A 17,534-nucleotide genomic window follows, 5' to 3' on the forward strand; every position below is an offset into this window, starting at 1 on the left:
AGTCTATAGATGGGTATACCAAGATGTGCATAAGTCACTTTTGATGTCAAATGATGCCTTCTTACAACTAAACCTCCATAGCCGTGCACATTGGTTATAGGGTAAATGACAACTGGAAGGAAAGGAGGCTTTCTTGGCTATTTGTGTTAATTGGCCCCTTATGTCTCTGGGCTTTATAGTCCAGGCCTTGGTAGAATTATTTGTATAGACAGTTATACGTACAACAGTATGTGGCTTTGGTCTTCCTGGTAAAAATCCACAGAGTAATCTGTGGCTCAGGATATTTCTAAGAGTGTAGTGGCTTTTTTTGTGATACTGCTGCATAACAGCCTCCAAGTCTCAGTGGCTTGGAACCACAAATATTTGTTTCACTTTCATGAATCTGCAGATTGACTGTGGTTTGGCTGCTCTTGGCTGGGTTCAGCAGGGCTGGCTGGACTCCAAAACTGAGGTAGGAGTTCAGGTCTGTTCCACATGTCTTTATCCCAGGACTCATGCTGAAGAAGGAAAAACAGCTACCTGGAACGTTCTCTACTAGTGGAGAGCAGAAACTTGTCAGGCCTCTTACAGCCTCAAGTCAAAAGAGGTACGCTGCTGATCCACTGTCTGGTGGTCAAAACAGGCCCCACGGCCCCATGGGTGGAGACGTATACTCTGCATACTAGTACCCAGCATCACAAAGTGGCATAGCAAAGGGTATGGTTGTATCATTACCTTACAGGGAGGCAGGAGTGCCTAATTGGGAACAACAATCCAGTCTAGCAAAGGGTCATTTTTCTATCAAATTCTACAAGAACTTTCCTATGAAGCAACTTAAAAAACCTGTAACAGAAAAAGTACTTAAACCACAGAGTTGGTTTCTTAACCTAGCCTCTTGGAAAATTGCAGTTGAATATCATATATGCAATTTTTTTCCAAGAAGAGGTCATAATACTTCACAATGCCGATTTAATTTCACGTTAGGCAGATTTCCTGGCCCTTAGACACTTCTTGTTATGCCTTCCTCCTGAGCCCACATTTGTGTATTTATCCCATTTTAGGCTGCAGTAACCGGGCACTGCCTGCCGCTCTCCGTCTTTACGTGAGACGTCCGAGGCAGGATCTGGTGAGATTGCTGTCCTCTTGAGCATGCTCTGATGGAGAACATTTTCATTGAGCATGAAACTGTTTCTGGTTTACAGAATTGATTGTTGATTGTGTAGCACTATTGAAATATAGCCTCGAATGGCGGTTTCTGGTGTTGTCCCACGTCAAACACCTTCCCTAACAACACATGCCCCCGGCCCCATTAGCACTTCTCAGTGCATCACACATTTCATTTGGCATTAATTTTTATCATACTCTTTTTCTCTGATTGTTTTGTTTATGTAAGTTTTATCTCCCTCGTCAAAAATCAAAGTTTTCTTAGAGCATATTGAGTTCTTTTTATATCCATAGGTTTTAGGTAAATAGTGCAGTGGTGGGCGTGAAACAGTTTCTAAGTAAATGCTTACTGAATTGAAGAGATTGCTTATAAACAGTTGACAAAGCACTATTTTGGAGTAAGTGTAAATTGCATATTGCCATCTATACTCCTCATGTAAATAAATATGCTGAAAGTACATTAAAAACAGTGGTAATTTGGTTTTTTATTTTGCATTTCTACAAGTATGAGTGTATGTCAGTGTATTTGGAAAATGCATTCAGTTGAAGATAACATCCGCAGAGAACAAAGAAGCATGTGGCCTTTTCCTTAGTGAAATGGCAATTCACCTGGTAGAGAGAACTTGACATCTCTTGATAATCTCCATTAAATATCTTATATTTAAAACAAATGGGACTTCATCAGACTAAAGAGCTTCTTTAAGGCAAGGGAAAACAGGATTGAAACAAAAAAAACAGCTCACTAATTGGGAAAAAATATTTACAAGCCACTTATCCGACAAAGGGTTAATCTCCATAATATACAAAGAACTCACACAGCTTAACAACAAAAAAACAAACAACCCGATCAAAAAATGGGCAGAGGACATGAACAGACATTTCTCAAAAGAAGATATGAATATGGCCAATAGACACATGAAAAGATGTTCATCATCGCTAATCATCAGGGAAATGCAAATCAAAACTACACTAAGATATCACCTTACACCCGTTAGATTGGCAAAAGCATCCAAAACCAAGAATGACAAATGTTGGAGAGGTTGTGGAGAAAAAGGAACCCTCATACACTGTTGGTGGGAATGCAAACTGGTACAGCCACTATGGAAAACAGTATGGAGATTTCTCAAAAAGTTAAAAATAGAAATACCCTATGACCCAGCCATCCCATTACTGGGTATCTATCCTAAGAACCTGAAATCAGAAATCCCAAGAGTCCCTTGCACCCCTATGTTCATCGCAGCATTATTTACCATAGCCAAGACGTGGAACCAACCTACATGCCCAGAAACTGATGATTGGATAAAGAAGATATGATATATATACACAATGGAATACTACTCAGCCATAAAAAAAGACAAAATTGGCCCATTCGCAGCAACGTGGGTGGACCTCAAGGGTATTATGTTAAGCGAAATAAGCCAGTCAGAGAAAGACGAACTCTTTATGACTCCACTCATAGGTGGAAGTTAATATATTGACAAGGAGATCTGATCGGTGGTTACCAGGGAAAAGGGGGGGTGGGGGGAGGGCACAAAGGGGGAAGTGGTGTACCCACAACATGACTAACAATAATGTACAACTGAAATCTCACAAGGTTGTAATCTATCATAACATTAATAAAAAAAAAAAACTTGGAAAGAAAAAAAAAATCTTATATTTAACTCTTGAAAACTGGTGTTTGCAACCAATATACTGTATGTTCTTTGAAAAGGCATTCCATTATATCTTTTGTCCATCAAATTTTATTGGTTTTGTCTGCATCAATTAACTCTAAATCAGATCCTTCAAAGAAACTCTTCCCACCAAATAATAATAATAATGCAATAATAATAATAAAATTAGTAGTATTAACCACTGCTCACACTTACTTCTGTTCTGGAATTGAAGGAGCTGGGGCATACTGCAAGATCAGGACCCATGCAGTGGTGATGGCATTTGCTGTGAGCACAGGGAGCTGGCACAGTGATTCACATTGGCACCTGTTCTCTGCAAGGCCTTGGGGAGTGCAGTTGAGTTCTGTACCAGTAGAGAGACTCCAGAAAAGTATAGAGCTTAATTCCTTTTGGGCCAGGGCTAGAAGATGTATGGGAAAACACTCAAACTGGCTAGAGATCCTAAGCCTTTAGGAATGGGTCTGTCTGATAATATTAAATTGAATTCCAGAAGTAATTGAGGACAAGCTTTTCTTCCCATGTCATCTGTTTCTTTGTTGATGATATTTGGAGCCTACCACCTTTAGATTCCACTTAGAGATGATCTGAAGTGACCTTGTCGTACTGGAGCCATAGTAGGGAGTGTCCCCAGAAACCACCTTTGTGAGTGACGCAGCCATCAGATTTTCCCAGCTCTTGTGAGGAACAATCATATGCATATATCAGACATCCAATAAATAGTGATTGATGGTGAGAAAGGGGAAGTTGTCTCTTATGGTTGATAAATGAGATCAGCAGAGTAGACTCCGTTCTGTTTTCATGGCCTCCAATAACTTTCTGTATGAATTTCTGCATGTTTTTCCTTTCTAATCTGTCTTTGTGTTCAGGTAGGAAACTGTTCAAAACTGAATTCTTACATCCTTATGAGAATCAAAATTCCATTTTCTGATTCTGATTCTCTGTATCTGCTAATTTTGTTTTCAGTGGAGAAATTGGATTGGCGGAAGATGACATTTCAAAACCACAGAAACAAAGAAGTTGCCAACTGCTAGGGGAAATATTTCTGGGATATTCAAAGTTATGTTATTACCTCTGCCCTTAAAACTTAAGAGGTAACTTATTTAATTTAGTGAATTAAGGGAACGTGCTTTCCAGTTAGCTCTTTAAAAAAATCTAATTCAGTGCAATCAATATTTATCGAATGCACAGATACGTTCGGTGTAGTGCATTTATTGATGAATAGTAACAACTAACCTGAATACTGTTCAGGATTTACATCCTAAAGGACAGTTGGCCAGAAAGCTAGTGTTCACCCTCTGTTCTTTTTGATGGTTGGTAAATCCAGGGAGAGCCCGGCAGTTGATGTGAAAATTCTGTGTAGTAATAGAACCTCTCATTAGAGGCCGTTGTTAGAGGTTCTGACTTTCACTTCAGGCAAAGCTGATCATTCTGGCTCTAACCCTTATGGCTGTTTGAGCTTGAGAAACTTCTTTAACCTTTCTAAACTCCTTATTCTTTATCTGAAAAGGATTGAGAATGTTAACTTCTCCCTTTACACAGTCATAAAGGTTAAACAGTGTGCGTAGCAGCATTGAACAAAAAATTTGGTGCGTATGGTTAATGTTCAACAAATGTTCAACTGTTGCTCCTTGCTGTCGTCTTTATCTTCTCTAGGGTTGCCTAGCTTCAGTTAGTTCTCTCTATGGGGGCAAATTTGAATCCAGCTCTCCAGGTGCTGTTGAAGGTAGGTGTAACTTTCATGAACACTTGAACATTTGGGTTCATTGAACTCTCGGTGGATAGAATTTTCTGTTTCGTGGGTCACTGTACTCTGTAGTCACCTTTTGGACACACTTAATCTCTATAACAGCCTGTTTACAGATAAGGATACTGAGGGCTGCAGAAATTGAGTAACTTGCCCAAGGCTACATACCTTGCAGATGCTGGAGTCTGGTTTCTAACCAGGCCTGTCCTGCTTTAAAGGTGTTGCGCTGCTCCAATAACATGGTCAAAGGGGTTAGCCAGTTGAAGCACAGAGCATCTTGAAAACAGAGCTTCTCAAGTGTCCAGAGCTTGTAAAAATCTCAGCTTTGAAGGAATTTTTGAAATTAAAATTTTTTAATTAAAAAAACAATTTAAGGGGCTGGCCCTGGGGCCTAGTGGTTAAGTTTGGCACACTCCGCTTCAGTGGCCTGGGTTCAATTCCTGAGTGTGGACCTACACCACTTGTTGGTGGCCATGCCATGGTGGTGACTGACATACAAAAAAGAGGAAGATTGACACAGATGTTAGCTCGGGGTGAATCTTCCTCAGGAAAAAAAAAATTAAAGTATTAGCTTACCCATAGAGCTTGATATCCTCTATAATCGCAGTTCTCAATGAGTGCATTGTCCCTCCACCAGGGTGCAGTTTGGTGGGCATGGTTATGGGGGAGGGGGCACTACTGGCAGTTAGTTGGGGGGAAGCAGAGGTGCCACATTCTCTGCAATGAGTGGAACAGTCCTAGACAATGCAGAATTGCCCCTTATACTTGGGAATTTCATATCTTTGTAAGAATGTGTCTGAATATTTCTTGAGATATTTTAAAGAAAGAGATTAGTTCTCACTTACCATGTATAGAAATAGCTGTTTGGTTATTACTTATAGCACTAGTTTTTATTCTGATGTTCCATACACCCCCCCGACCCCGACACCCACCCTCATCCTCTCCCTTCCGCTCTCTCATTTTCCTGTACTTCTCATATGTAGTGAAATACTTTCTGATCTCATTTCTCCTGGAGCTAAACTTGTCCTATACAAGTTGGTGTAGGCGTTTGGGTATTTCCTTGTGTCTTCTAGTGAACTCGTGCCTGGGAATTTACTTATTGAAATACCTGTTAGAAGTTACTTTTCTTTTGGCATTATGGTGATTTTTAAAATCTGAGAATTTGCATGTTCAAATACCTTTTATCAATTACTTTCCTTTTGGACATTATATTGATTTCGTAAAATTAAGTGTGTAAGTAGATTATCTGTCAGCTTCATTTCAATACTATAAGGGCATATTATAAAATGTTTACGAATTCATTTAGATGAGAGGTGTTGATTTTGATGAGGTTGAGAACTGCTGGTCTACAGCAATCCCATGAAGTGGTGGTTCAGTTTGTCCTCCATCGCTCTCAGAGACTGGGAAGCCACTCCATCTGGAGGCAGCTCTTTGCGTCTGTCTGGAAGACAGTTCTTCCTGATATTGAGCCAAGACCCCTCTCCCTCCGTTTCTACTGCCTGGTCCTAGGTATACTCCTTGCAGGTCTACTGGTGCAAGCCCAAATTCTTTACCAGATAAAATCTTTGAGACATTTGAAAATAGCTATCATTTCATCCAGCTTTTTCCAGGCTAAACCTGACCAGCTCCTTTGACTAATATTCTTAAAACTTAGTTTTATGTCACTTAAGCATGCTGGTTGCTCCAATTTCCTTATATTTCACCTATAGTGTGAGACCCAGAGCTAAATGCAGTCATCTTGATAAATTCTAATCCTCAAAAAGGGTGAGACAGAGCATCATAATCTTTTTTATGTTGGGAGGGGGCAGTGGAATCACACCCTTGAGTATATGGATCTTACTGTCACCTAAAACCGCAAATCATATTCACATGTGCCAGTGCTCAGCTCTACCCTTCTTGTTCCCTAGCACTTCACCCAAGTGTAGAACCCGAGATTCACGTGGAACAAACTTCACCTTTCTGTAGACAGCTGAGGTCTGTCTGAATCCAAATGCTGTTATCCAGGATGTTATTTGTCCCTCCAAACGTCCAATAAGGAGGCCTGTATTTTCAGTCAAGTCCGTGATAAATTTACTGAGGACAGTGCCTTAGAACAAATACTGCATTAAGCTATTAACATCCTCCCTCCAGGTTGAGGATGGAGGTCAGCTCCCAGCTTCAGGTTGAGGCCAATCAGCGGCTCAGCACATACCTCTTGGTACAGTGGTTCAGTTCTTTCCTTTACCCGTCTAATCCTAGAAGCATCCACCTATGTCCAGCCCACCTTTCTCCATCTTATCCATAAGCAGGTTGAAAGAAACTTAGCAAATGCCTTTTAAGTACACGTACACTGAGTTTACCTCATTTCCTTGATGCACTAGAGAAGTATCTATGTCCAAGAGGGAAATTGATGTCAGGGTAATTTGGCTAAGTCATCACTCCCTGAACTTCCTCCTCTCCCCCGGCCCTAAACTCCAGCCTTACCAGACAACTCAGGAGTCCCTGAGCATCACTCATCCCTCCCGACGGCTTGCACATCCTCATTCTGCCTAAAAAGCCCAACGTCTTCTGCATTCACCGTCTGGGAAACCCCTGCTCCTCCTTCAGTGTCCAGCTCTGGAGTGACCTGTGAAGTTTCCCTGACACTCCTTCCCTTCCTGGCAGAGTTAGTTGCTTCCCCCGCTGTGCTTTGTGGCTCCTTGTACCCACCACTATCTGAGCACTCACCACGTGTCTTACCAGCTGATGGGTTTCAGTTGCCTGTTCTACCTGAGCTTCCTGGCTCATGAATGCTGTCTTCATCTCTGGATCTCCAGCAGAGTACTTGGTCCATGGTAATACCTCAAAAAGGGATCTACTGGCTTTGTTGTTGTTCTGCTGAATGGTTGGTTTTCTATGAATGTTCTGGATCTCAGGGTTCACTGCCTCCTTTTCCAAGTCCTTGCTGACCTGCCTTTAATGATCATTTCTAAAGTTTTGCTGGGGATCTCTATGATGTTCTCCACTGTGTAATTTGCACAACCCCTTTTCTAACTTTTGTTGAAAATTAAAATGTGTTTGCTCGTTGTCTGGCTGCCAGGACTTTCTACATCTTCAGCAGTTCCTGACCCTGCCAATGACTCTTTAGAAGTCTCTTCTTAGAGACTGCACATTCTCTTCTTAAAGAGAACTTACAAAATGATCCATCAGCCCAGAGTTGGGTCTTCATTTAGAGTAGCTAGGAGCTTTGATGAAGTCTCCTTGTTCATTTTAGATAAGAGAGCACTGAAACTCATATTTGTTTAATTCTTTTCAGGTCTAATTTCAGTTCCCTAGGCAAAGAATAATGGAATAAGAGTTGATGAGTTCTCCATTCATTTTACTATCGATTGGTGTCGTTCCATTTTCCCAAGTAGCAGACCACTGGCCTGTCCTTGATTATCACCTTGATTCAAGCATAACTTTTTAGTTCTTTTTTGCTGTTAAGTTCTGTTTTCTGTTGTTTTGTTTTTGTGACACACGTTTCTTTATTTGAGGGCCTCATCTCCTGGAGCGTCCATGTTTGTGACATACTTTTGTATCTTTCTATCCCTTTTTCACCAGGTTTCTTGTTTGAGTATTCAAATTTCTGACCTTGGTTAACACTGAAATTTGAATATCCTTCCTCTGTTTAGATGACAATGTGGCTTTGAGAATGACTGAACACCTGTTATATTTCTGTATAAGTGTAAGTATTTTCTAGGAGGAAATGTCTGCATAGAAGAGTACATTTTGGTGTGTTCCTTAAGTGGCCAAACTTAGTGTGACCAAGGCTCAAAACATGTTCTTGTTGTTATTTCATTTGTATAATAAGAAACATGTTGTGGGAAAACACTGGCTAGACATCGTGGGTATGCTGGTGTTTTTCTAGTCTGGAGTGGATATGCTGAATGTCCAGGGAGTTGCAGTGTGTTAGATGTGAAGCCAAAAAGCCGCCCTGGGCTGTGTGGGTCCACACTGATTTCGTGTAGTTAGGGAGTCTCCAGTAGCCCTGTACTTCAATTCCTCCCAAGTGGTGCCGTGTTCCCAAACAGGGAGCGCTGTGCTGGTAGCACAGAAAATACTTTGTCTTCAACACAGTCCTTATGAGGTAAGAATTTTGTATGTGCCTTTTTTACTTGAATAATGAACTGAATTTAGGTTTAAATGGACTATCCTGATTTAAGATTGCAAAAAGAAATATTTAGATAGGAGATTCATCTTGTGCTCCCTCATAAAATTCTTTTTGGTCTGTAATATGCCGTAAATGCAGGAGACTCTTACAGCTCAGTATTTGGATGAGTCTAGAGTTTATCGATGTGAAGAAAGTCAACAGCAAATGAAAGAAGGGCTTTTAAGGAGCCCATTATAACCACTTATAATGGAAAATGTAGTTCCCATTAGAGAGTGATTTAAGGAACTCTGGTTCTTCACTGAAGCGTGAAGCTGCTGTGGAGTGCTCTGTGCAAGTCATTTTTATAGCATGCTTTGCAGATCTCTTTCTGGTTAATCTGTTGGTGTGTCTAGACCTGAAAGGACTGCATTTGTCTGTTTAAGGAATATAAAAATTCCCAGAAATTTAAAAGAAACCGAAGTTTAGTATATTTTTTGTTTATCGAATGGACTATGGGGGGGTGGGGGGTGGGAAAAAAGCTTTGCCAGTTCTAAACAGACACAGCAGCACCAGATGTCAGTTCTTGGATCATTTCATCTTTTTCTCTTGTGCTTATTTTTGTCAATTTTTTTCCCACTAGAGCCAAATATTAGCTTCTGGCTCAGCTTGCAATATAAAAATTTTCCAATTAGATTGTTATGACTTCATTTTTATTCATGAGGGGAATCTAATAAACAGAGATCATCACACATGGCGGCATGCAGGAGAGGAACTTTCCAGCCCGCCACCTGGCCCAGGGCAGAGCTGAGGGCTGCGATTCTGATCCTTTCTGGAGTCCACGTCTGGCTGGTTTGAGTCGACATCCCCTGTCCCCAAGTAATTCTTATTTTGAGACAAATCCTTGGAGTTATAGCAGTCTGCCGTATAATTGACCTTACCCCAAGACTAGATTATTTCTTGTCTTTAATTTGCATGGATTTTCTGCCTCGTTCTGTGCTAGGTATTTAGGGAAGTGTGAAACACGGTGGTTTTTGACTTGGAACTTTTGGTGTGTTTGGGGCTGCGGTGGCTGAGTGAAGTGGCATTGTCACACATGTATGGTTAAGAGCCTCACTGTGACTGGTAAGTGACATGCAAAATAAGCTCCTGACAAAGAGAGAGACTGGCACACGAGTGGTCAGGGAAGACTTTAACGCAGAACTGGGCCCTGTGCCAGATCTGGTCAGAAAGAGGAGTGTAGGAAAGTTAACCTTAAGCTTAGGGAAAGAGAAAAGATGAAGGTGCAGAGTTGAGGAGCCCATGGGTTCAGGCCACAGTGTGAGACTGAGCTTACGAGAGTTGCATACTCAGCCACTGAATTTTCTTTCTTTTTTTTTCTTCTTCTTCTTCTCCCCAAAACCCCCCAGTATGTAGTTGCATATTCTAGTTGTGAGTGCCTCTGGTTGTCCTATGTGGGATACCGTTTCAGCATGGCTTGATGAGTGGTGCCATGTCCCCGCCCAGGATTCGAACCAGCGAAACCCTGAGCCACCGAAGCCAAGAGTGTGAACTTAACCACTCAGCCAGCGGGCCAGCCCCTTATTTTTCTTTCTTTCATCACCCAAATTCTTGAATGAGTACTACCCTCATTCATTGAGGCATGACTTCCACTCCCACTACTCCGCTGATGTCCTGTTGGAAGTCCTCAGTGACCTGTGGCCAGGTACATTTGTCTTAACTTGCAGAATCTACACTGAGGCATTGGATGCTGTTGATTCTAGATGACTTTTTCTAGCTTATGTCCAAGTCTGGCTCCAAAGGTTATTGAGAGGCATTGAAGTGTGTGCCACACTGGACTTAAATCCCTGCTCCACCAGAGCTGGTGCTGTTGAACTAGGGAAATTAGCGTCTCTCGGCCTCAATTTAATGGAATTAAGGGTATCTAACTCATAATGTGGTTGTAAGGATTTAAAGAGATACAGGTGCAGGTGGATAATCTGTTGAAATAAATGACGTAACAGTAGGCAGCCATCATGCTTGGTTCCTTCCCTACCTGGTATACTCACTCTGCCCTTCTCGCCTGAATGTGTTGCGCCCTTTTCACGTCCATGCCCATGTTCAGGTGTTCCCTCTTTCTGGATTGCTGTCTCTCTCTCTCTCCTTTACCTATTGAAATCCTCACTACCCTGAAAGGTTTACTTTATCACTTCAATCAAGATGCAAGTTTGTATGTTCTGGATTCTCAGTATTATTCATTGGACAGCTCCAAGTTACTACCCGACATTTTAGTTATTTTCACACATCTTATTTTCCCTACTGGATGGTAAGCTCCTTGAGTGTGCAGCCCATTTCGGGGATGTGGAGATAACCAGTAAGAGTGGAGATTGTGTCTCTGTTGTTTCCATACAGAGCCTTGTGTGTAGTTGCCATGCTTCCAGGGTGATCTCATCATTGTATCAGGTTTTTTTTCTTTTTCTTTTGTTAACTAAAACCATATGCTGATAATTTCTAAATCTTTTTTTCTAACGCTCACTGTACTCCTCTGCTTTAGACATAATCAAACGTCTGGTGAATGTCTCCAGCTGACTATTACACTCACACAGTTACTGCAAAGGCAACATGTCCAAAACTGGTCTCTCCTCTGTTTCTGCTCCGTGCCCCGCCCCACCCCAGCCTGCCTCCTTCATGTGGTGGTGTCATATCTGCTGTCACAGTCTACCTGGTCCCTGAAGCACAAACTCGGAGGGCATTCCTCATTCCTTCCTTTCCCTCATTGTCTACACTCATGAGTCACCAAGTCTCGACTCATTTGCCTCCTAAATATTTCTTGAATTCATCCCTCCACTTTCTATGTCAAATACTGCTGCCTAAGTATAGGCCCTCCTCTTAACCAGTTTCACTGTAATTTCTTTCTAATGGATCTACTTTACCCTGTTCTTAAGCTCTCAAGTCCATCCTCGACAATCTGCGTATCACACTCTGTCATGGAAAACCCTTTGGTGGCTTCCTTTCATATGCTTCAGGGATGAGGAAATTGGTTTTCTGTCGTGAATCAGCTCCGATCAATTTGGTAATGGCTGCTGTGAGTGCTGTTTCTGGGTTCAGCATGATCACTTAGTGATGTCTGACATGGGTGCAGCAGAGGGAGTGGGCAGCACATAATGCATATATAGGATGAAGTGTAAGCTTGTTAGCATGGCATAGAAGATCCTCCATGGCCCTAATCCTGCCCAAGTCTTCATCCTCAGCTCCCAGTGTTGCCCTCCTTCACATTACATGCTGGGCCAGCAGGGAAATATTGTGTCTTCTTGCTTTTGTTCAAGCTGGACCTACTTCTCTGTACCCTTTAACTGGGAAACCCATTCTTATCCTTCAGATCCTGGTGTGTGGGGGGAGTGCATGGGGTGGGCTGCGTCAGGTTGAGTGTTCTTCCTCTAGGCTCTAATGGCACCTGTGCCTCCTCCGTAGCAATTCGTATCCCACTGACCTGAAATCCTAAGTGTCTCCCTCACAAGACGGTAAATTCCATTGCGGCACATTTATCTTTGGTATCTGAAACTTATCGCAGTACCTTTCATGCAATATGTATTGTGAATTAAGTTGTTTATTGAATTGAAATGAATTAGTAAATAATTTTGATTGGTGAACATTCTTGGCTTTTTCTTCGGTACCCCTTCAGGGTGAAAGGACAGATTTTAGGAGGTGTTAATGCTCTGCAGAAAATTTAGATTAGTGAATCAGACAGTAGGTAGACATTGGAAATTTTTGAGCAGGGGAGTGGCATGATGAAAGTGGTATTTAAGGAAGATTGATCTGGAGACAACCTTTTATTATAGGTGGAAACCACTACTGGGAAACATAGCTGAGGGTAGCTGGGGCAGCGGAGCAGGCGGGGCAGAGGAAAGCTTATGAAGCCATCTGAAGAACAGCTTCCTGAGGCTTCGTACTTTCATTTCCACATTTGCTCAAGTGGGATGTACTCGCTGGCATGTTTCTGAAAATAAAACAGAGTGCTGATTTATTTTTATTTTTAAAGAAAGAGCATTCTTGTAAAACACCTATGTGATCGACTTTTCACAATTATGTATGACACATTTGTCACTAATTACTTGAAAAGAGTGATTATGAGTGCAAAAATTAAAAATAAATTAAAAAAAAACAATTAGCTTCTGCATGGCTAGCCTAAAATCTTCCAAAGTCAGTGGTTTTCATTTTAGCACATTTTGAAATAATTGTTATTTATGAGGAAAATACTTCAGTTTACTTTTCCAGCTGCCTTTTATTTTATAGTTTAACACCTCTATTCTAATTGTAGTTTTCCCCCCCACCGTGGGCATTCGTGTTTCATATATGACTCATATGGACTGTGTTTACTGGTTAAAGTTTATCTTCCATTTGCTGTGGGCCATGTAGCTTCACTCTGATTTATTCTTCACGTTGGTCATGATAAACTTCTAATGTTTAGTCACTTTGTTGTTATTGTTTTTTACAGGGTTATGATTTATTGATTAAAAAGAAGGACTTTCCCAAATACTTGGCACTTTTGATTGCATATTATGGATACCAAGGAAGAGAAGAAGGAACGGAAACAAAGTTATTTTGCTCGGTAAGCATTCGCTTTGCAAAATTGTATCAGTACTTTAAAAAAACGTTTGAGAGGACTTTGTCCGCAAGCATTACTTGGCATTTTGTTTTGTAACTGTTCAGAATCAGAGCAGGTAGCCAGGGGAAGTTAAATATAGTTTGTTTCATCCTTTTTGTTATTTCTATTAGAGGAATAACATTTGGTTCTTCTTGTATCTCTGGTGGTTCTCAGGTCAGGGCTGCTCAGGGAATCTAGCTGTCAGTATGCCCTGAACTGCAAATTGCTTGGAATCCCACATTTAGGAACTTACATTGAGTTTTTTTTTTTTTTTTTTTTAAAGATTTTATTATTTCCTTTTTCTCCCCAAAGCCCCCCGGTACATAGTTGTGTATTCTTCGTTGTGGGTTCTTCTAGTTGTGGCATGTGGGACGCTGCCTCAGCGTGGTCTGATGAGCAGTGCCATGTCCGCGCCCAGGATTCGAACCAACGAAACACTGGGCCGCCTGCAGCGGAGCGCGTGAACTTAACCACTCGGCCACGGGGCCAGCCCCTTACATTGAGTTTTAAATCCTAAATGCTTAGTTCCTGCTGCTCTGTAGCTTAATTGGTTGAGCTATAACTAAAAATCTATGACATATTTAAACCTCGTTACCTTGTGTGGAGTTTCTTCCTAAAAAGTATTTTTGTAGGTGGATGGAATGGATGAAATTCTACCCTTGGAGTCCATGTCATTTTGAAAACTGGAACTCATCCAACATGTATACATTTGTTGGTGTCTGAATGGAAGTTATCTAGTATATGGTTGGTTACTGTTTACAGATTTAAACATCTATTTGGCAGTCACTCGCTAATCATAATAAAATCAATAATATGCTAAAACATTTATAAATCATTTTGATATCTGGAATGTTTTCAAACTCAGAGTGAGAACCTAGACTTAAAATGATCATTATGGTTTTCCAAATTGAAATACTTCTTAAAGACTGAATTCAGCCTTACCACATCCCCAACCCCCTCAGTCTATGATGTTAAAGGTGCATTTCCTGTTTTTCAACTATGAACCTTGGAAACTCAGAACCAAAAATTTTTTGACATTTTTATCAAGAAATTAAGCTACGTTTTTAGCTCGTTAATGAAAAAAGGAAGGAAATGAACATTTAAGGAACTATGGGCCAACTAACTTTACTTATTATTTTATTTATCTTCACAATAAACCTATGCTGTAGGTTTTCCCCCTATTTTACCAGTGAGATAACTAAGACTCAGAAAGTGTTTTGCCCATTTTATTCAGTGTAAGAGTCAGTATTCAAATATAGGGTTATCTCCAAAGGGCCTGTTCCAATTAGTAATAGTAAACTAAGAATAAGTGTTTTTGGAAAGCAAGAGTTAAAGTACTAATTTTAGTGAAATGTTTTTCACTGTTACAACTACAGAGAGTAACAGGTGTTTGGGGAAGGAAGAAATTGGGCATCTAACAGGTGAAATATTAGAAAGATAGGACACTCAGAATAAATAAGCACCATCTAGTGATTTTTAAAAACATTTTATATTGAGATACTTGTAGATTTACATGTAGTTGTAAAAAATAATACAGAGAGATATTCTATATCCTTTATCCAGTTTCCCACAATGCTAATACCTTACGTGACTATCCTACAATATCACAACTAGGAAATTGACATTGATACAATCCACTGACCTTATTCAGATTTCACCAGGTTTACAAGCACCCATTTGTGTTTGTGTGTGTAGTTAATTCTGTGTAATTTTATCACATGTGTAGATTTGTGTGGCCACCATCACAATCAAGATACAGAACAATTCCATCCGAAAGATCCCATGTGCTACCCTTTTGTAGCCACATTCACCTTTGTCCCTCTACCTGCCGCTCCTGAAAACCACTAATCTGTTCTTAATCTCTATAATTTGTTATTTCAAAAATATCATATAAATGGAATTAATTATATAGTATGTAACCTTTTTCACTTAGTGCAATTCTCTTGGTGTCACAGTCCATTTGGACTGCTATAACAAAATACCACAGACCGAGAAAGTGGCTTATAAACAACAGGAATTTATTTCTCACAGTCTGGAGGCTGGAAGTCTGAGATCAGGCTACCAGCATAGTCAGGTTCTGTGTCTGGTGAGAGTCAGCTCTCTGGTTCACATAAGGCCATCTTCTTACTGTAACCTTACATGGCAGAAGGGTCAAGGAGCTTTCTCAGGCCTCCTTTATAAGGGCACTAATCCCTTCCTGAGGGCTCTACCCTCATGACCCAATCACCTCCCAAAGGCACCACCTCCTAATGCCATCGCATTGGACATTAGGTTTCAACATATGAATTTTGGTGGAACACAAACATTCAGACCGTAGTACTTGAGATCTGCCTGAGATGTTGCATGTATCAATAGTTTATTCCTTTTTATTGCTAAGTACTATGTCATGATATGAGTGTATCACAATTTTTTAACCATTCATCCATTGAAGGGCATTTGTGTTGTTTCCAGTTTGGGGCTGTTAATGAATAAAGCTGCTAGCATCATTTGTATACAAGTTTTTGTGTGAATGTAAGTTTTAATTTCTCTGGGATAAATGCCCACGAGTGGAATTGCTGGGTCAAATGATAAGTGCTTGTTTAATTTTGTAAGAAACTGCCATACTCTTTTCCGGAGTGGCTGTACTGTTTTACGCTCCTTCCCATCTGCAGTGTATTAATGACCCACTTTCTCCGCATCCTCGTCAGCATTTGGTATTGTCACTCTTATTTCAGCCATTCTGATAGGTATGCTGTGATATCTCATTGTGGTTTAATTTGCATTTTTTTAATGACTAAAAAAAGTTGAACGTCTTTTCATGTGCTCATTAGCCATCTATCCATCTTCTTCAGTGCCGTGTCTTTTTGCTGTGTTCTAATTGTATTTTTTTTATAGTTGAGGTTTGAAAGTTCTTTATACATTCTAGATACTAGTCCTTTGATATGTAGTTTGTAAATATTTTATATTTCTTTTCATCCTCTTAATAGCGTCTTTGGCAGAGCAAAAGGTTTTCATTCTGATGCACTTCAGTGTATTAGTTTTTCGTTTAATGGATTGTGCTTTTGGTGTCAAGTCTAACAACTCTTTGCCTAGCCCTAGGTCCTGAAGATTTTCTTTCATTTTTTTTCCCTAGAATTTTTAGAGTATTATGTTTTATATTTAAGTCAGTCGTTCATTTTGAATTAACTTGTATATAAGATGTGAGTTTAGGTCAGAGTTCTTTTTTTTTTTTTTTTTTTTTTTTGCCTATGGATGCCCTACAGAGTGATTTCAAAAGCTAGAATAGTGCCTTCTCAGTCTGAATCCAAACTGATTCCAATAGTAAGCGTGACTGTTGGTTCATGAACAGCCTGCTCAAAGTTAACCACTTCTTGTTTCTAAGATGTAGAGTGAGAGGAGCCCCTTAAACTGAGAATGCGAGATGAAGCTGTTCTGGAAGAAGAGCATAGTTTTTTCAACTCCGAAATGTAAAATTTGTCATGCTTGCTTTGCCTTCTAGTCGAAAGTATTCTAACAATGAAAAGAAAAACATCTTAAAATGAGATGTGACCTCAGGAGCAGAAAGATAGCAGGACAAGGACACAAATCAGTGATGCTATTAAAACAGTGAGGAAACATGATTAATTACTAGGAAATGAGAGAGAGAGATTGAGAGATGGTGGGGGGAGAGATAGAGAAAGAGAGAAAACAGACAAACCCATAGTTTAGCTATTATCATGAAATGGCAGCCCCAAAATGGTCAAGCTATTAAAAGCAAAAAGCAAACCAAAAAAACCTTCATTGTCAGAAAAGAGGCAACCAAAGTTATAAACCTTTTCAAATGCCTTCTAACCAAATTGTGGCATTCCGTAAAGTGGAATTACCAATAGGACCTACTTGAAAGCCCGTTTCTAACAACACAGGGCCAATTTCTCTGGGGCAGTGTGCTAAGGGCATTCCAAGCAAGATGTCCAGAGAAGAATGTCAAGTCAAGCCAAGGGGGAGGCCCAGCTGATGCAGTCACACCGCCGTACACAAATCTCTCTAAGGGTGCGGAGGAGATCAAAAGGAAGAGTTGTCCTGATTTCTACCTGCTACCACAATGTCTATCTGAAACCCTCAAAATTGCCTTTAAACTCTGTCCCCCCATCCCTTTTTCCTTTTGAGTAGTTAAATACCCTCTCTTTCCTTGGTGCGCTATTTTACCATGTCGTTTCATAAACATTGCATGATTGTGTTTGGTAAATAATCCTTTATCCATCTCTTTTGTTGATTTTTCTCTCTCTCTCTCTCTCTCTCTGCGCC

General features: G+C 40.4%; 1 protein-coding gene across 15 annotated transcripts in view; it reads left to right on the forward strand.

Moving 5' to 3' along the window:
* Nucleotides 1-17,534, forward strand: part of NCOA7 (nuclear receptor coactivator 7) — a 147,062-nt gene that overhangs the window by 19,606 nt on the left and 109,922 nt on the right. For 13 of the 15 annotated variants that reach the window (XM_070557004.1, XM_070556998.1, XM_070556995.1 and 10 more), the window contains exon 2: nucleotides 13,122-13,235. In XM_070557004.1, the coding sequence (XP_070413105.1) occupies nucleotides 13,186-13,235 (50 nt within the window). In that variant the 5' untranslated portion in view covers nucleotides 13,122-13,185. Of the gene's footprint in view, nucleotides 1-3,778; nucleotides 3,908-4,469; nucleotides 4,540-13,121; nucleotides 13,236-17,534 lie in introns of those variants that run through there. The other 2 variants (XM_070556997.1, XM_070557001.1) reach the window with 1 other exon arrangement.

Source organism: Equus przewalskii, chromosome 9, assembly GCF_037783145.1.
Source record: "Equus przewalskii isolate Varuska chromosome 9, EquPr2, whole genome shotgun sequence".
Taxonomy (NCBI): domain Eukaryota; kingdom Metazoa; phylum Chordata; class Mammalia; order Perissodactyla; family Equidae; genus Equus; species Equus przewalskii.